The sequence below is a fragment of the Electrona antarctica genome, assembly GCF_951216825.1.
Source record: "Electrona antarctica genome assembly, chromosome: 9".
Lineage (NCBI taxonomy): Eukaryota > Metazoa > Chordata > Actinopteri > Myctophiformes > Myctophidae > Electrona > Electrona antarctica.
The window spans coordinates 16663440-16681335 of record NC_136790.1 but is presented as its reverse complement, the minus strand read 5'-3'; the positions used below and the strand labels follow the sequence as shown (position 1 = coordinate 16681335).

Sequence of the window (17896 nt, the reverse complement as noted above, 5' to 3'; positions counted from 1 at the left end):
ATTTAATTAATTTAGTGGACCCTCTTGTAAACAAGTGTAATGTGGTGTCGTCTAGTCACAGTTAAGTTTTTGTATCAAGTTGTGCTTGAAATGTACTGTAATTCTGCAAACTGTTAATAAATACTTCAATCAATCAATCAATCAATCAAATCCGGGTGTGTGAGTTTTACACAAAGACGGATATTTATTTTAATTTTCAACATAAAACATTACCACACTACTGAAAGGAAATTAGACATTCAATGCAAGAGTCAGAGCAACAATCATTCTCAGGGTTCAAACTGCTCATTTCATAGTTTGTTGCACAGGTGAGCTACGCTACACTGGCTACATAAGCCATTTTAGTGTATCTGGAGTGATCTTGACCAAAACATACACACGTTACCTTTTAAGACACCAGAAACCTATTTTAGTAATAAACATACATTTAATCTCAGACACACCAATACTTCACAAAACATTATTCCCTCTATCTCAGTTCCAGTCATAAAACCACTGCCGAGTTGAACACCGTTACATTTTTGTAAACAAAACCAAAATGGTAAGGAACATATTAACATGATCGGATCAGTATAAAGTGCAAGTAAACGTCAGTATATGCATACAGTATGTATCAGTATATGCATATGAATTGAACATGGTGGGCCCTATTGTAAACAAGTGTAATACTTTATGGTGTCGTCCACAGTTAACAGTTTTGTATTGAGTTGTGCTTGAAATGTACTGTAATTCTCCAATCTGTTAATAAATCCATCAATCAATCAATCAATGTCTTCAGGGATTGTCAAGCAGGGTATCAGCCAGGCTCTTCACAGTAGGTGAGTGCAGTTCAGGTAGCAGGGCGATTTTCATCAGCTTGCTCCCAGAGTACTTGCTCTTGACGGCCTATAGTGGAGAGTGAAATTTGCATTAGTATGAATCCATTTAAACATCTTACTTCATGAACGACCAAATGCCTTCGTTTGACAACCCACCTGGAACTTTGTTTTCCCCTCGTTGACGACGACTACGTTCCTCGCGATGTGCTGCATGATTGGCATTAGGTGGGCCTCATCATAGGTGGTGTAGTATTGCTCTGTAGGAGCCTGCAACACATGAAGAGAAAACAACTAGAACATGAAGAGAAAACAAGCTAACCATCTGTACTACGAACCATGTACAACCCAGATTCGGCACAAACAAGGGACTAAATTATTTTCGCTCCTATGCCACCAAAATGTGGAACACCCTACCAACAGTCATTAAGACATGCCAATCGCTTGACTCCTTCAAAACCGCTCTCAAAGGGTACCTACGGATGGCTGCAATTCGAAACTGGCCCCCGTAAAATCCGAATCCCCCCCCCCTTTTTCCCTCACTGTATATGTTTCTTTTCCCTTTTTACCTCCATTATGATGAATTCCTGTTCTGTTCTTTGTCTATATAGAAGTGTCTATTTGTACGTCTCTAAATGTTTTGATGAATTGAACAAGGTGGACCCTCTTGTAAACAAGTGTAATGCTTAATTGGGTCATCCACTCACAGTTAACAGCCTGTATTGAGTTTGTGCTTGAAATGTACTGTAATTCTGCAAACTGTTAATAAATATTTCAATCAATCAATCAATCAAACTAGTAATAAGCTGTATTCAACTCACCCATGGCAGGCCATCCAGCAGCTGGGAGAGGCACAGGGAAGCAGCAGCGACCTCTGAGGGCCGGTAGTGAACCATGTTGTAGTCGAGGAGTGTCAACTCCATCAGGTACTTGGCCAGCGTGTGTCTCTCCACAGTACACTAGAACAAACAAACGGCACTATTGAAAAGCCTGCTTGCATATAACCTCGCCTCACCAGGCTTTCCACCACCTCGGAGGAAAGCCTGGTCTCTGTTTCAAAAGTCTGTATGATCCTGTCGGGAGCGGATGATATCGTTACGTCATGTTGTAGTATTGTTTTGTAGGCGACAGGCAGGAACAACAGGCGGCAACTTCCCTTTCCCTCAAACAATAAAAGCTCTCGTAGCCTGTAGCTTTTATTGAGAAAAATCGGTTTGAGGGAAAAGGAAGTTGCCGCCTGTTGTTCCTGCCTGTCGACTATCATCCGCTCCCGACAGGATCATATACCTAAATGAAATGGTGCCCAGGCTAGCTTGCATATAAAATGCCAAACTCTGCTCCATTGTTTATTTTAACCACCATTTGACCTATGTTCACACTGCCAGCCGAAATCCTATCCAGAAAACTACATTTGTTTAATCAAGTCTGTACAGCATAAAACCTCATGGATTGTTTCTACATGCCCCACAACACGTCACATGGTGCTGTAGTGTGAGTTTGTAGATCTGCTATTTTTGGCGGTCTGAATACACAAATCTAATCAAATCACTTGCAAATTGCAGTGTGGGGAGTCAGTCCTAAAGATCAAATTTGAGAAACAAATCAGATTTGCATTTGCATGCAGTGCGAACAAAGCCTTAGTGCAGAGGGTTCAGTTATGGAAGTTTTCCAGAGTTTAAACGTAAGGGCCGTATTTTGAACACAACATTCCAGATCAGTAGGATCGGACATACAAAGGATTTTATTCGGGCAGGACTCTTGACTTAAGTCGGGTAATGTCCGATTTGGCTGAAACTGCTGCATGTGTGAATGAATGGGCGCAGCGATTGTCCGGTGAATTTACATTCAGCGTGTGACTGTGTTGATAACGCTTCTATTGTCGACAGGCGGTGCCTCTCATCTTCACGAGGTGTTTGGAAAGAGAGAGAACTGAAAAACAGTTTAATCATTCTGCTTTTTATTAGCGTTTGAGTTAGAAATATTCACAGATCAAACATAAGCGTCCCTTTACTACTGCACAGTAGCCCTTCCCTCCGCAGTGCGCACTTGGCCATATAAGATTGCATTTGATCCTCACATCAGGTTATATTAGAGTAGCTGATGTGTGCGTCTTTTGTGTGAGTATTTACCTTAATGCACATTAAGGTAAATCATAGACAAGCAGGGTGGAACAGACAGTGATGTCATAGCAAGAGTAGGCAAAGCCAGGACAGCCTTCATCATACTGAAAAACATCTGGTCCTCCAAGGACATCTTCAATTCTAATGTAAAATCCGTCCTTCTCTACGGACAGGGGCCTTGTCCAAAGCCCGGGCAGAGGCATTTTGTGGGGGTTCTGGACAACCGTGGGTCCGACCGTCTCGACACCGGGCACTGCACTCCCTGTGTGGGTGTGGAACGCGTGTGTTGTATTTGAAGTCGATGGGGCGAACGGTTCTCGAGTTACGTGCATTACAGCAGACGTACAGAGACATGGTGCGTTCATATCCGAAAGTGGCTTATATTAGTGTCTGATGTCCACACTTTCTATGTTAGTGAACCATATGAAGTTGAACAGAGACTCACGCTTGCGGCCTTGGAAGCTCTCCTGAGGAAGTGCAACGGCAGCGGCCGCCCCAGCTCAAACTTGAGGCACCTCAGCATCACCCGCTCCATCTGTCTAATCTGAGCGGTAGTGAAGGAGTTGTCCGTGATGTAGGCAAAGTCCTGCACCTCTGGGGCGTACGTCTCCTCGTACTTTGAGGCCAGCAGCATGGCAGTGACACCCACAAGCTGGAGTTTCTTTCGTGAAACTGGCCGAACCTGTAATACATCACAACTCATTAAAAAAAACACCCCCGTGTGAAGTAAGTCGTGCAACTCCGTGTGGGGGTCCCCGGGGGGTTCCCGGAACTTCCAGACCCACAGGAACGGGCCCAGGGTGCCGGCCCGGTTCCGGCGAGCCGCCCCACGTCCGAAACGGTTGAGAAATGACAGAGTTACCGTGTGGGGGTCCCCAGGGGGTCCCTTAACTGTACTGTACTGTCACTGTACTGTACTGTCACACCCGAAACCATCATATATACAGTTAATGTGTGTGTGTGTGTGTGTGTGTTAGGCTGCGCAACAGTGATACTTGGTTGTGAAAACAAACGCTATTTTTTGGGGAGGCTGTGGCTCAGGAGGCAGAGCAGGTCAAACAAATGATCGGCGGTTCGAATCCCGGCTCCTCCTCCTGTCCACATGTCGAAGTGTCCTTGGGCAAGACACTGAACCCTACATTGCCTCCAATGAGTCGGTCGGTGTAAGCTTGCCACCATTGGTGTGTGAATGTGGGAAGCTGGCGTCGACTGTTCACCGCTTCACCTCCCAATGTGTGAATGAATGAACCATTGTAAAGTGCTTTGAGCACTTGGAAAAGCGCTGTAAAAATCTCATTATTATTATTTTCTTGCTCGGACGGACAGACCCAGGCAGCCAGGGACAGACAGCAAAGAAATGTGTAAATTGCCCTTACTTGCAGAAAACGATCCAAGATGGCAACTGTGAGATACAGTGTCTCCTGCAGCAGCTGGAATCTGGAATGAACCTGGATCAGCCAGTCGATTAGGAGAGCTCGCATGGTTGGCGTTATGTCATAGCCCTTCAAGTATCTGGGTCGCACGGCCTGCTGCACCTGTACAAAACATTTTTATTACACTGCTGCAAGATGCGAGGTCATGTACAAAGAAAAATCACACCCGTGTGAAGTGAGTGGTGCAACTCTGTGTGGGTCCCCGGAAGTTCCAGACCCACAGGATCACGGCCAGGGTGCCGGCCCGGTTCCGGCAAGCCGCCCCACGTCCGAAACGGTTGAGAAATTACAGAGTTACCGTGTGGGGCTCCCTCTACTGTACTGTACTGTCACTGTATTGTACTGGCACACCCGAAATCATACAGTTAATATGTGCGTGTGTGTTTGTGTGTGTGTTAGGTTACGCACAGGTGGTGAAAAACAACCATGCTATTTTCGTGCTCATACCCACCCAGCCAGCCAGCTACCCAGCCAGCCACACACATAGCTCCGTAAGGGAGTGGTTGCACCACTCAAAAAGAAAACATGTAAAAAGAAAACATGCCTCTGGCATCACATACCTCTAGATACATTAGATATGCATATATGTCTTTCACATATTCCGAACATAGCTGGAACATGTCTGAATCCCCTGCGTCAATGTCCTCTACCGTGAGGAGCATGTCAGAATGGTCTGAATCCCCTGCGTCAATGTCCTCTACCGTGAGGAGCATGTCAGAGAAGGCCTGGCACAGCTCCTCTGCCTCCACCATGGAAACATCTGCAGGTTGTTCTGGTACCGTGGAGGGAGACACTTGAGGAGGGACCTCAACTCTGACCAGCTGTGACGGCTCAACAATGGCTACTTTAGGTTCCTGCTTCAATGTTGTCTTGGTTGAAGGTTTGTCTGCTCTATTCCTCTGAGAAGGAGAAAGGGCAAAATAAAGAGTAAAACACATTTTCTTCAGGGTTAAACTGCAGGTAATTTCTATATTGTATATACTGGTAGTTTACATCACTGGTTCTGAACATCAGGTTCAGGGACCACAAGGGACCCAAATGGACCCTTACGGGTCTCCAACTCTGAGAATGTACATGTGATGCTAGACCCCAGTGTGGACCAGCCAAAACTAACTTGGGACTCCTGGATCACTGCCCTCCTCTCCATCCTATCTAGCATCAGGAGCTCTGCGGTGTTGTTAGCTCTGCTGTCGTAGGTGGCGCGCCTCTTTCCTCTCCTAGCCGCGCATTGGTTTGGCTCCCACAGCGTCAGTTTGCTCGCTAGCGGTTTCGGGTGCCTGACACAGTGCCCTGCCTGCAACATCCTTCTGTCCCTGACCATGTCTGTGAGCCTCGGGACGACTCTGGGTCGGTCCGCGTCTCTGTGCTCCATAAATGGTGCATTTCCCCATACCTGTACCGTCCATGGTACAGGAAGGGTCATCTGTAGCATAGACATCATGAAGTAGAAATCCTCCTGGGCCTTTTCCTGTTGTACTCCGTTGTGCTGTAATGAAAGTGTACAAATGGAAAGAAATGAAAACGTACATTAGAGGCCTGTAACTCTAGATCTGACAGTATAAAATGGGTCTAGACTATTTGGTCCACTTCACTTTAAATGAACACTGAGGATTTTCAATCCTTTCAAGGGTAACTGGAAAGGTTGAGAATCTGTTTTAAATTACCTTGGTGTTAGACGCCTTGTTGGCATAGTTGCAAAGCTCTCCAAGTGCATCTCTCTTTGGACCACCAATGTTTGCCTTCCTTGTGTGTGAACTGTTCTCCACGTCCCTCGACTGTTCAGTTACAAACATAAGAAACACAAACTGTTAAAACAGCTGTTCAATATATTTCAAAAGTAGCCATGATGGGTCATGTATTTGATCGAGCCTGATGTTATTTGCTTGTCACTTGTCAGACTTGATAAATGTAAATTGTATTGCTTAAAAAGAAAATGTATAAACTATTCGAAATGCACTTAACAGCCAACATGTAACCTAAAGCCGTTGAACAACAAGCAAACATTAAACCAACGGCAACCCAGAGGAATGAAAGGATTCAACAATGCAAAATAAGCCACAAACAAACACGAGTCGACAAAACAAAGATTCAAGGGCAAGCTTCAATGCATGTCGCTTGGCGACCAGCAGGCTGCCCTATAGCTGTCCTGTCACCACTTAACGAAATTGGAAAAAACGTTCATTCTTTTTTTATGTATTTGATACTTTTACTAACAGTTTGCAATGTGTACAGTAAATGATTGTTAAAACACAAAAAGTGCCTCTGTGGTCCTGACTCCTAGTGATATGGGCTGCTATACAATAGTAATAATAATGGAATACAAAACTGCTCGGCCCAATTCCAACTCAGCCGATCAGGAGAAGTAGGCCTAAATGTATATAATTTTACTCACCACGGTGCTGAATTCCATGGAGGATTGTGTGTTTCACCGCAGAAAATAGTTGAAAACACAGAATGAAAACGTTGTTTCAGTGTTTCACTTTCACCGCTGCAGTGAGAGTGAGAATGATGCTGCTTTCTTCTGTCTGACAACAACATGTAAACATACACATTCGGAAACGGCTCCACCTCCTCTGATTGGCCAACGGGCCGCGGAACGCACCCCCAGCTCATTGGTTACCGGTAGTACACAGCGTGTGTGGGGGGTAAATACCATAGAGTATATATAGTAAATACTAAATAGCTGATCTACAAGCTCACATAGCGTGGGCATGGCGACGCGTTACGAGCTTGTAGAGCTGCTATTTTCACGCATGCTTTTAGACTAAAATTAACTATGCCACTGCGCATTTGGACGTTGATATGACGTCATTTTGACTGGGGGGGGGGGTCATATTTTGACAGGAGCAACTGCCTCCCTATCCAAGTATTGGACAGTATTAAGATGTTGATATTGATTTTGTAATCATCTTTAGGGCCCCAAATCACACCTTAGAAAGCACGAGTGTCTATTTAAAACAGAGGTTTTTTGACTCGGGGGTCATCTAAGTATTGGAAGTATTAGGATGTTTATAGGGTATGATTTAGGGCCCCGATTGATTTGATTGAAATATTTATTAACAGTTTGCAGAATTACAGTACATTTCAAGCACAAACTAAATACAAAGACTGGACCCAATTAAGCATTACACTTGTTTACAAGAGGGTCCATCTTGTTCAATTCATCAAAACATTTAGAGACGTACAAATAGACACTTCGATATAAAGATGATTTGTTCAGATTGGAATGTAATTTAATCCATGCTTGTCCCCGTTTGTATTGAGAGGGCAGAAGAGGAATTAAGACCCCCTTTGCGCTGCCATACATGCATTTTACTCTTGATTCTCTAAAATGTATTTAGAGTCTGTATAGGCCTATATTGTGTTTATATATCTAATAATAAAAATGAAATTAATTTAAATTTTACAAATGTAGGAAATTGTATTCCATTTTAGAAAAAATGACTAGTTATTATAATACATATGCTTAATAAATACTTCAATCTATAAACTTTATTGCAGGAAAAACATACATCGCTAGGTGGCGCCATACACTCCATTTACCAAGTGACTACCGCACTTGATCACTTCCGTAGCTACCACACGGCACACACACACAGATGCAATGTTTACCAGCTCCGTCCTGCTGTGCACCGAAGCGTTATTCGGTTCCACCAAGGAGGAGAGCCATGGCTGCGTGCAGTGTGTGGAGTGAAGGCAGCGAGGAGCAGCTGATCAGCCTGATCAGAGACAGACCAGCTCTATACGATGTCACAGAGACACTGTACTCCAACAGGGCCGTGAAGGCAGTGCTCTGGCAGGAGATAGGAACCCAGCTGGTCATATCCCGTAAGAAACTACTATAAGAACATTATATATGTATTGTTATTGTTAGCAAGCCTAGCTATAGCTTTATCTGTAATGGAATATGAGCCCAGGATATCTAAACAAAGAAGTTTAAGTTTGTACTAATAACTGTTTGGGGATTTAACAGTGCTGTAAGATTATAGCCATGTTGTCATCTTGTAATAACATGGGGCAGGGGCGCTAACGTGTTTTTCCAGGCCAACGAGTCAACGACCCCTGAAGGTCCCTCTCCACCCAAAACAGACTTGTTCAGACTCGATCATCTAGGCTACTTAAAACTGTCACAGATTGCAACAGACTGAGGGAGAAATGAGGACTGTCCTCATTTCTCCCTATGGCTATGGCCCATAGCCCCTTTCTAGCCTAAGATTTAGAGACTCGATTCTGACATTTACAACTGTCAGAATCGCTAATATACATTTACGAGACTGAGTGCATATTATTTGTATGTCTTTAAATGTTCTGAAGAAAATGGTGGACCCTTATGTAAACAAGTCTTAGAATTAGGTCCCTATCACACAAATAGTGGACCCTATTGTAAACAAGTGTAATGCTTTATTATGGTGTCGTCCACAGTTAACAGTTTTGTATCGAGTTGTGCTTGAAATGTACTGTAATTCTCCAATCTGTTAATACTTCAAATCAATCAAACCCTGTAGTAACATTGAGGACCCCTGAACTAAATGTAACAAGAGATTTAGATTACCTCCGGCTCCGACATAGCCTGAAGTTCAGATTTTCTTCTTTTTATGGTCAAATAGGGCAGGCTACCCATTTAGTTAAATAACTTTACACTAGATGATCTCTAAATTCCTCACAAAATGTACAGATTCCAAATTGTTGTCCTTTATTCGATAGCATCTTGTTCCCCAGAATCCCTTGATGGAGTGAGTTTGAGAACTCACCCCCAATCATCTGATCACTATAACTGTTTTCTGTTGGCACAACTTTATATGTAACTTTGTTATAACTTTTAGAGAAAGAAATAAAGAGGAGGTGGGAATCTCTGCGAACCCAATACACCCGCTACAAGAAACAACTTAATGTTCCGCCGGGGAGTTTTGGAGCAATTAGGACTGGAAGGCAGCAGTGGATCCTGAACCGGCTGCAGTTCTTAGAGCCCCACACATTCACCAGGAACCGGGTCCCCAAGGTAAGTGAACTAATGTATTGTATTTATTGAGTGAGTAGAGCAGCTTTTTGCTAGTTTCTTTCCACGTATCAGAACCCTGTGATCTAAGGACCTGCAGTTATTGACTTAAAACATAAATATGTTTTGAAGTGTGGGGTGTCATTAGGTTATAGCTACTAGTCTGGGTGTAAATTGTTGTAGGCTTGTAGTTGTAGCCTACCGTCTCTTAGTTAAGTTTTAGGATCTAAAAATGGGTGAAGTTCAAGTGACCACTGGATGACTAGACAGGGCTTAACCCCTTCTTCGGTTCACACCTACAGTAGCCTTTCAGAACATGGTCTCACTCGACTCCCATCATCTCCCATCTACTGAGTAAGTGAGTATGTAGCATCTGGGAGACGGAAAGCCATTGTCTTGTAATCACAATTGTTGTACATTGTGAGTGAAGCTTAATTTACACCAAGCCTTTCAAACTTGAACACACCTCAAGCAAAAGAAGCCCAAGCTTCACTCTCGGTGGTAACCCTGTTAAAATTAGCAATCTCTCCTTATTGTTCTGAATGTTTTAACATGAATAAAATATATGTATATATATATATTTTTTAGGAAACTCCTACTGATGGTGATTGGCCCTATGATAGCGTCAACTATTTCAGCGATGACGTGCTATCAGGCACTCTCAGCGATGAGCCTAGCATCTCTGGAGCTGAGCTAAGGTCCATCACCCCTGAACAGAAGCCCAGCATCTCTGGATCAGAGTCAAGGCCCAGCACACCCAAAGAAAAGCCCATCATCATCTCTGGAGCAGAGTCAAGGCCCAGCACACCCGAAGAAAAGCCCTCCATCATCTCTGGAGCAGAGTCAAGGCCCAGCACCCCTGAACAGAAGCCCAGCGTTTCTGAATTGGAGTCATGGTCCAGCACCCCCGAAGCGAAGCCCAACATCTCTGGATTAGAATCAAGGTCCAGCACCCCCGAAGAGAAGCCCATCATCTCTGGAGCAGAGCCCAGGCCCAGCGCCCCGGTAGAGGAGCCCAGCATCTCTCTAGCAGAGCCCAGTGAAAGGCCTGTCAGAGGGGAACCCCGGCCCAGCACCGCCAGAGCCAGTGGAGGGCCTGTCAGAGGGGAACCCCGGCAGAGCACCTCCAGAGCGCCGCTCAGTATCAGGCACTACTGGCCAAAGAGACGCAGGAAGGTGCTGGAGGAAAAAGAGCCCCGTGACGACGCAGGCACAGACTTGTTGGGCATCATCGGCAAAACTCTGGAGAGGTTAGCTTCTCAGCAAGAGCTGGACGATGACATCTCCAGCTACTGTAGGTCACTGGAGACCAGAATGCGGAAGTTGCCCCGAGCACTACTTCCACACTTCCAGCACGAGGTGGAAAATTCCCTCTTCCGATATTTGACGTGGCCAGTTACCCAGGCTGATAAATGACAATATTTAATGTTGTGTACTGTAAATTCAATAGACATTTCAGGGGTCATCATCCTCTACTTAACAAACTTTGAGAGTTCACGTAGGAAAAAAGTAATTTGGTTAGGGCAGAGGTCACCACAAAGGACTGGGACAGAACGAATTCTGAACATTCTGAAATTCATTGGCAACAATGACTTACTGTTGTTAGACAGTAGAAATATATGACATCAGGTTCCTGGTTCAATAAATGCAGTCTTACTTGATAAGACGGTGATCTTTTAGTTACCCTTAAAAACAGAGTTTTGGAAGAGCGATTAAAGTCTTTTACACAAATAAAAAAAATAGCTATGAAAAATAATGAATTTCTGTTGAGTTTTCTGGAGGTCATTATTGTAGTCTTTACTGCTGCTGTATGGGGCCAAGGCATGGATGTTCACATCTCTAGCGACGGACGCTATATTTCGCTCTCTCTCCACAGCACAGGAGGAAAGGCATCACTCCCTACCTTATTTCTCCAAATAGTGGCCAGGGCGTTTTTATTTCATAAAATAGACATCGGACCATAGGCGTTTAACCCATTTTGACCCGAGATCAGATTCTAATAATGTCTTCTACATCCTGACAGTTTTCTGAAAAAGCTATGTTTCTATGTCAGTCGTCAAAAATAGCAGACCTACAAGCTCGTAGCGCATTTCAATAGCTAAAGCATAACATAATGCTAACACCAAAAGGGGTTCCCACCCAAAATGGGTTAAAAGAACAAGGGAGCTATTTGCTGCAGGCTTTCATTTATTTTTGCACCAGGCCTGGCCACCATTTGTCACATCATTTTCAACCCCCGAGTTTCACTGACTGAACTAGGGGTCACGTGAATCACATGAGCATTCACAGATTAGAGATTTATTAAAGTTATTTTCCATTTACCGTAATTTCCGGACTATAAGCCGCTACTTTTTTCCCATGCTTTGAACCCTGCGGCCTATACAACGGTGCGGCTAATCTATGGATTTTTACAGCTAACGGCCACTAGGGGACCTTCTAAATCTATCTCTATGGCCGGTTATGGCCTCTATGCGGCTTATAGTCCAGTGCGGCTTGTATATGTACACATGTTTTTTTCCCTAAATTTAGCTGGTGTGGCTTATATTCAGGTGCGGCTTATAGTCCGGAAATTACGGTAAATGAAATTTGATTGGACTTGCACAAATAATTACTTTAGTTGATTTTTCCCTTGAAATATACCGTAGTGTCAAAACACGTTTTGCTCAAATCATCCTCAGAAGTGACAAGTCACAAATAATGTTGCATTAAAGTAAAGAGTGCCGTAGGGCTGTACAAATAATTGATAAAATATTTAGGCAACACAAGCTATCACAAATCTGTTTATTCCATAGCTCAGATGAACACTGATATCACATGAAATCACTTCAACCCTTGCATTATAATATATATAATATGACAATTCAATGTTAAATTGCACAAGGTAATTTCTGTGAATGGGAACCTGAGGCATAATTATGTACATGACCTGAGATTGGTCAACAGACAAACCATGGCTGCCATTTCCCCAACATTCACTGGCGAGTCAACATCTCAATTTGTACGTCACATAGCGAAACAACTGCACCCATACTGTAGGTGTGACAAAATGATACCACTCGATAATTGTAACAGCCTTAAGATAATTGTTCCCCGTTTCAGAATTACTGCTGATTGACATTGCATTTGCATCCAGTAATTAAAAAAAAAACATTTATCAGGCAGTGAAGTATCAGTGCTTTGGTGCGGTGGTTCCCAACCTGTTCTTGAGGATCAGGGCCCACTTGAAATATTTGTGGCGTGTGTATAACTGTATATATATATATATATATATATCTATATATATATATATATAGCCGATAGCTCCATTTTAAGTTCTCATTTGTGGGCCCACTTGCCGTACCCTCGCGGCCCACAGGTTGGGAATCACTGCTTTTTGGTGTAATTGCTACGAGCTCTTCTGGGGGTGCTGTGCTTGTGCGTGTTGTGTGCGTCAGCGGAGTCCGAGTCACCTCAAGGGAAACGCATTGAAAAACAGTGGCGTTACGATGGTGAAATGTCGACCGCAAACCGGACATCACTGCTGCCAGTAGAGTCAGCTGCTAAAATGCACTAAACAAGTACGTGGACAGCAGCAACCATGAAAGACAATGATCCATGACACCAGTTTTAGAAAAATAAAAAAATGACTCGTGTACCAGTGTTTGACGCTTCATGTGTTCACACGTTCGTTCACCATTTCCACTCTGGAAATCAATCCATCTCTGCATAATAATACACTCAAATAAATTAAATTCACAGAAGGAAAAATGAAATCGGTAAAAGAGAGCATCAAAATGAATTGCTTGCGGAGGTTGGGAGGAGGGAGGTTAACATCAACACCACCCTTTGCATAAACACCGTCACAGCACGGACCACCTCTCTCCGTCCTTGTGGGGTTGCAGGGGGTCCTCAAGGAGAATTACTAAATATACAGCAACACATATCTACAAGCTTCTCAAGCTTGTACATAGTCTGTTCAATGTAAACATTTCGGAATTGCTTTGAAATATTTTAACACAAATCTGAAATAAGTCATTTTGGTGGTGTTTTGACCCTGGATTCGACAGGGTAAGCACCTTCTTACCTGCATAGTAAAACGTGTCCGAACTGAACTCATACTTGAGGTTGCACTCCGTGTGAGCGGAGAGAGTCTGTTGAAACGGTGTCACTGCCAGATGTCCTCCATCTTTGGAACTAAACCTCCATTTCTAGATTGTCTGTCAGTCCATTCTGTACAATATTACAAATGTCTCTTCATTCAATTCAACTACAGGCCAGGGTTTTGGAGAAGACAAAACATATCTATCTTACACAAAAACCTGTCCAGTTAAAACATTTATTTTATACACACTGTACATATATATAAATATAAAAAAAGGAAAGAAACTAAAGAAGAAGAGAAAGGAAAAAGCAAATGTAAAAGCAAAAGAAAAGGCAAAATAAATATTTTTTGTTAGGGCTCCCCCGGATAGTTAAGAGGGTGCTGGAGAAGTGGCGAGTTGTTCAGCCAACGAGGGAGCGAATTAGTGCCTCCATGTCTGTGTCACTCGAGCTGCTGCTGCCTGAGGAATCCGCTGCAAGGTAGCAAACGCACACAAAATTTGGGTTACATTTTTAACCCATTAAAACCTGAGGCCGATTCTACAAATGTGTTAGTTCTAAATCATAAAGACCCCCAAAAGTGTATTTTGCCGCCGACCCCCCTGAGCTTGTATATGTGCTATCATTGAATAGCCAAATTAAACAGATGCTTTCCCGGTTTTAATGGGTTACAAAAAAACTAATTTACACGATTTAAACGAAAATCCTGCCAGTCACTTGACAGCACAATATGCTTGTCATGGTCGTGAGTTCAGACGGTGTTACTTACAGTCACTGAGGTTGAACTCTTCATCAGAGTCGTCACCTCTATCGTCGTCATCGTCATCATCGTCGCTGTTGTTGGCAAGCAGACGGGCCACCTGCAGAGAACCATGTTCATGGTGGAAAAATGTGAAACACAGAACAAGAAAATGTTACATTTGTTGACATTTATTTAGAAGGAATCTCTGATCTTTGTCTGCTGGGCTTAAAACAAATAGAAGAATAGTACTTATTAATTACTATAAGGTGTAAAACGATTTTAACCCCATATACAGGACCGGTAAATTGCCTGTATGAAAAATGAGTATTATCACAATATAGAGCTTTTCAACACTTATTTTAACCAAAGAAAACCTTTGAATTATGCCAATAAAAATAATAAATTCAATTCAAATCACCTCTTCGGCTGTAGGTGTCCCTGGCCTCTCAGCGTTGTCATCATCTGGGTTGTCGGGGTCGAGGGTCAAGACCAGAGGGTCCGTGTCCAAGTCATCATCATCGTCATCGTCGTCGTCGTCAGAATCAGACGAGTCCTCATCATCTTGGTCGTCCTCCTTCAAGACAAGCATGACGGAAAGCTTGAATTATCCTCTTTCTATCCGCAAAGTTATTGTTTCATAAAAATCTACTACTTTCTGTAGAGAGCTTGGACACCCTTGTTTTCAATAACACATTGCCTCCTGTATTAACCCACTGCCCGCCAGTGGGTTCCAGGTCTCAGTGGAAACGTGATTATGTGCATACTCTCTGGGGAAGTTTACGCCAAGGTACTGGAAAGGAGGGTGTGCGTGTGTGTGTGCGTGCGGGGTTCACCTGGTCATCATCATCTCCCTCCTCAGCCAGTTTCTGGCGCCCCACCTCATATAGACGACACACTGTGTCCAGACTCACTGCATCCTGGTTCTGCACACACACACACACACACACACACACACACACACACACACACACACACACACACACACACACACACACGTGCACGCACGCACACTCACAAACAAACACACACACACACACACACAGGAGTGAGACAACGATGCAGAAAAATACAATATATATTCTTTCGTAACCAAGCTTCTTGGCATATTTTAAATTTGCAAGTCAGTGACCTTTATTATTGATTGATTTATATGGCTGCTATCTTAGACAGATATTTCTTGTAAACTGATCTCAGTAAGACTTCCTGGTAAGATAAAAGGTAAATAAATACATAATAATAATTATGACAAAATGAAAGCTGTATGGTGAGTGTGTGGTATGTATCATTGTGCTGCATGCGTACCTCTATAACAGCCAGGTAACAGTCCCTGGTGTCAGTACACAGGTCAAAGATGTTTCTCTTCACATCCACCGTGGCTGCAAAACACAATCACATCAGTCAAACCAACAGGTTCATTCATAGACAATAGTTGTCATCAGTAGTTCATTTATAATGTACTTTTGAATGTACTTTGAATTGTGCATTTAATGCACAATTACACAATGCACACTTTGTCTGATGGAACAAATGGACTACTAAAAAAAATGTATGCGACTGAAGTCTCCAGCTTATCTCATTAACTTCACTGGCAAAGCTTTGCACCTTAAGCAAGACTGTTTTTGCCTAATGGCTTCTCTGTTCAGCTTTCTCTGATAGATCAGGGGTTCTCAACCCGTGGGTCGCGACCCCTCGGGGGGTCGCCAAATTATTTTAGGGGGTCCCCAAATTATTATATAAAAAAAAATAAAAAAAAATATTTTCACGATTTTTCAAAAATAGCAGACCTACAAGCTCGTAGCGCGCCACTCGGTGGCGCGCTATGAGCTTGTAGATCTGCTATTTTTCAATAGCTAAATTATAACAATGCTTAAAACACCAAAAGAGGTTCCCGCCCAAAATGGTTTAAGGTTATTGTAGCAGTCAATTTATATTGGGGGTCGGGAGGGGGCGGGGCGGGGGTCCCGAGACATTGCCAAAGCATTTCCGGGGGTCCCCGGCCAAAAACGTTGAGAACCCCTGTGATAGATGATAAATACAATTCATTAGTACAATTCTGGGAGAGGATGAGGAACCTACTGATTGGTTTGTAGTCGGTGGCATCAAAGGTTCTGAAGGACGAACCGAATGGACTCTTCATCTGCTGGTCCATACTGTCATCTTCCTCATCAGCCTGCAACATGGCTGAGAGGGACACGGAGACCAAGAGAGACAAAGAAATTAATCGTTAGCGTTAACGCGTCAGCTAATGGAGATCCGTATAAATAAACCTAATGAACACACGGGGGGGTCCATCCATACCTCCATACATGATGGTAGCGTTGCTGTTGAACACCACTCTACACTGGTCTAGTGCCGGGACAGTGTGGAGGAGATGGAATGTCCGTAGATCCCACTGAAACACTGCTGTCAAGGAGCATCATGACACCAAATATACCAGGGAGACTGCATGACTAACAACATTTCCAAAGCCGTTTGAATAAAATGTACTAACGCCCCTTTCACGGCTTCAGGATTAACTTCAGCTTTCAATGCTTTGTATGTAAACGAGCATTTCATGCTCAAAAGCTGAAATTTGAAGCTAGTGTTAAGCTAGTGCATTAACGCCCAGTAAATGACAGAATTAGCCCACCTCTTAACGCATTTATCCTCCCACTCCAGAGACAGGAAATTGTTCTCCGGTCTGTGAGAGAAGGCACAAGGTGACTGGATTAAAACCTGGAAATGTTGCACTATTTTTTACTTAAATAATTAATCCGTGAACATAAAATATTGAATCCCTAGCGAATGTATTAGTTACACCAACATTGTACTGTACAGTTGGTTTAAGCAGACTTATTTAGACACACATTAGCCTGCCCCAGCCTGTGTGATTTCTGGTCTAGAGGGGCGGGTGCCGGTCAAAAACAAGCGGTGGATCCTATTGGCTCACAGATCTGAGCTGAAAAAAATAGGAACTCCTGAAAGTGCGAGAACTACCGTCTCTCAGATCTTAATGGTTTGAAAAGGATACGATCTCTGTGTTGATGATGACCTCCAGTCCGTTGGGGTGGAACACGCCGCTGATGTTCATGTTGAACTTGTCGAACTTGTGGACGGCGCGCGACGCCCTCACGTCCCACATCACCCCGTCGTTGAGCACCAGGTCGTCCATGGGGTGGAAGGTCGCACAGTTCCTCTTGTAGTTGTTGGCCAGCGCCGGGTCACTCAGGGTCAGCAGCTTCTGACCCGTGTGGATGTCGTAGATCTACAGGGAAGGAAGGAGAATGACGGGAGAGAAGAGTGAGAATGAACGTGAAATGGATGAGACGACATTAGAGAAACAGCCCATGGTTAAAATGCTGCAGAACATGGTAGGAGAAGAGAGGCGAGGTCACTTACATGGGCGTCTTGGTCTTTAGTGCCGATGACCCTGTCCTGACACAGCTTACTGAACTCCACGCAGTGGTCGTCTGCAAATGAGTGTCTGAGAGAGAGAGAGAGAGAGAGAGTTTACATTGGAGCAATCTGGGTACCCATCGGCGAAACAAGGAAAAACAGCGCCCTCTTTTCCTTTGACGTCAGTCAACAGTCTCGAGAGAGACTAACACTGGAGTGTTAGTTTTCCCAACATAGGGACATAGGGACCCACTGACAATGGTGTTTTCACCTTCCACTAGGCAGTTCATTGAAATGAAGCTTGCCCTCTCCGAAGACGAAAAGGAGGATCAGTT

The 17896-nt window shown here is 43.7% G+C and overlaps 3 protein-coding genes across 4 annotated transcripts in view; 1 reads left to right on the top strand and 2 right to left on the bottom strand.

Moving 5' to 3' along the window:
• Positions 1-213: 213 nt before the first annotated feature.
• LOC306930426 (G2/mitotic-specific cyclin-B2-like) lies at positions 214-6901 on the bottom strand. Its single transcript, XM_079511386.1, has 9 exons — positions 6761-6901; positions 6033-6143; positions 5483-5854; positions 4929-5267; positions 4312-4470; positions 3381-3617; positions 1637-1774; positions 975-1085; positions 214-885 (listed from the first exon to the last, which is right to left on the bottom strand). The coding sequence occupies exons 1-9, from the start codon at positions 6776-6778 to the stop codon at positions 775-777; spliced, it is 1596 nt and encodes a 531-aa protein (XP_079367512.1). The 5' UTR covers positions 6779-6901; the 3' UTR covers positions 214-774.
• A 1026-nt stretch (positions 6902-7927) lies between these two features.
• LOC306929637 (uncharacterized protein) lies at positions 7928-10848 on the top strand. The gene is made up of 3 exons (XM_079510250.1): positions 7928-8196; positions 9192-9367; positions 9953-10848. Exons 1-3 carry the CDS (start codon positions 7968-7970, stop codon positions 10778-10780), a joined length of 1233 nt encoding a protein of 410 aa, XP_079366376.1. The 5' UTR covers positions 7928-7967; the 3' UTR covers positions 10781-10848.
• A 1283-nt stretch (positions 10849-12131) lies between these two features.
• Positions 12132-17896, bottom strand: part of LOC306930289 (DDB1- and CUL4-associated factor 1-like) — a 37111-nt gene continuing 31346 nt past the window's right edge. For both annotated transcript variants that reach the window (XM_079511163.1, XM_079511164.1), the window contains 9 exons: positions 17565-17649; positions 17197-17430; positions 16485-16578; positions 16263-16367; positions 15489-15562; positions 15020-15109; positions 14605-14760; positions 14214-14304; positions 12132-13917 (listed from right to left, as the gene is read on the bottom strand). In XM_079511163.1, coding sequence (XP_079367289.1) covers positions 13847-13917; positions 14214-14304; positions 14605-14760; positions 15020-15109; positions 15489-15562; positions 16263-16367; positions 16485-16578; positions 17197-17430; positions 17565-17649 — 1000 coding nt within the window. In that variant the 3' untranslated portion in view covers positions 12132-13846. The remainder of the gene's footprint in view (positions 13918-14213; positions 14305-14604; positions 14761-15019; positions 15110-15488; positions 15563-16262; positions 16368-16484; positions 16579-17196; positions 17431-17564; positions 17650-17896) is intronic.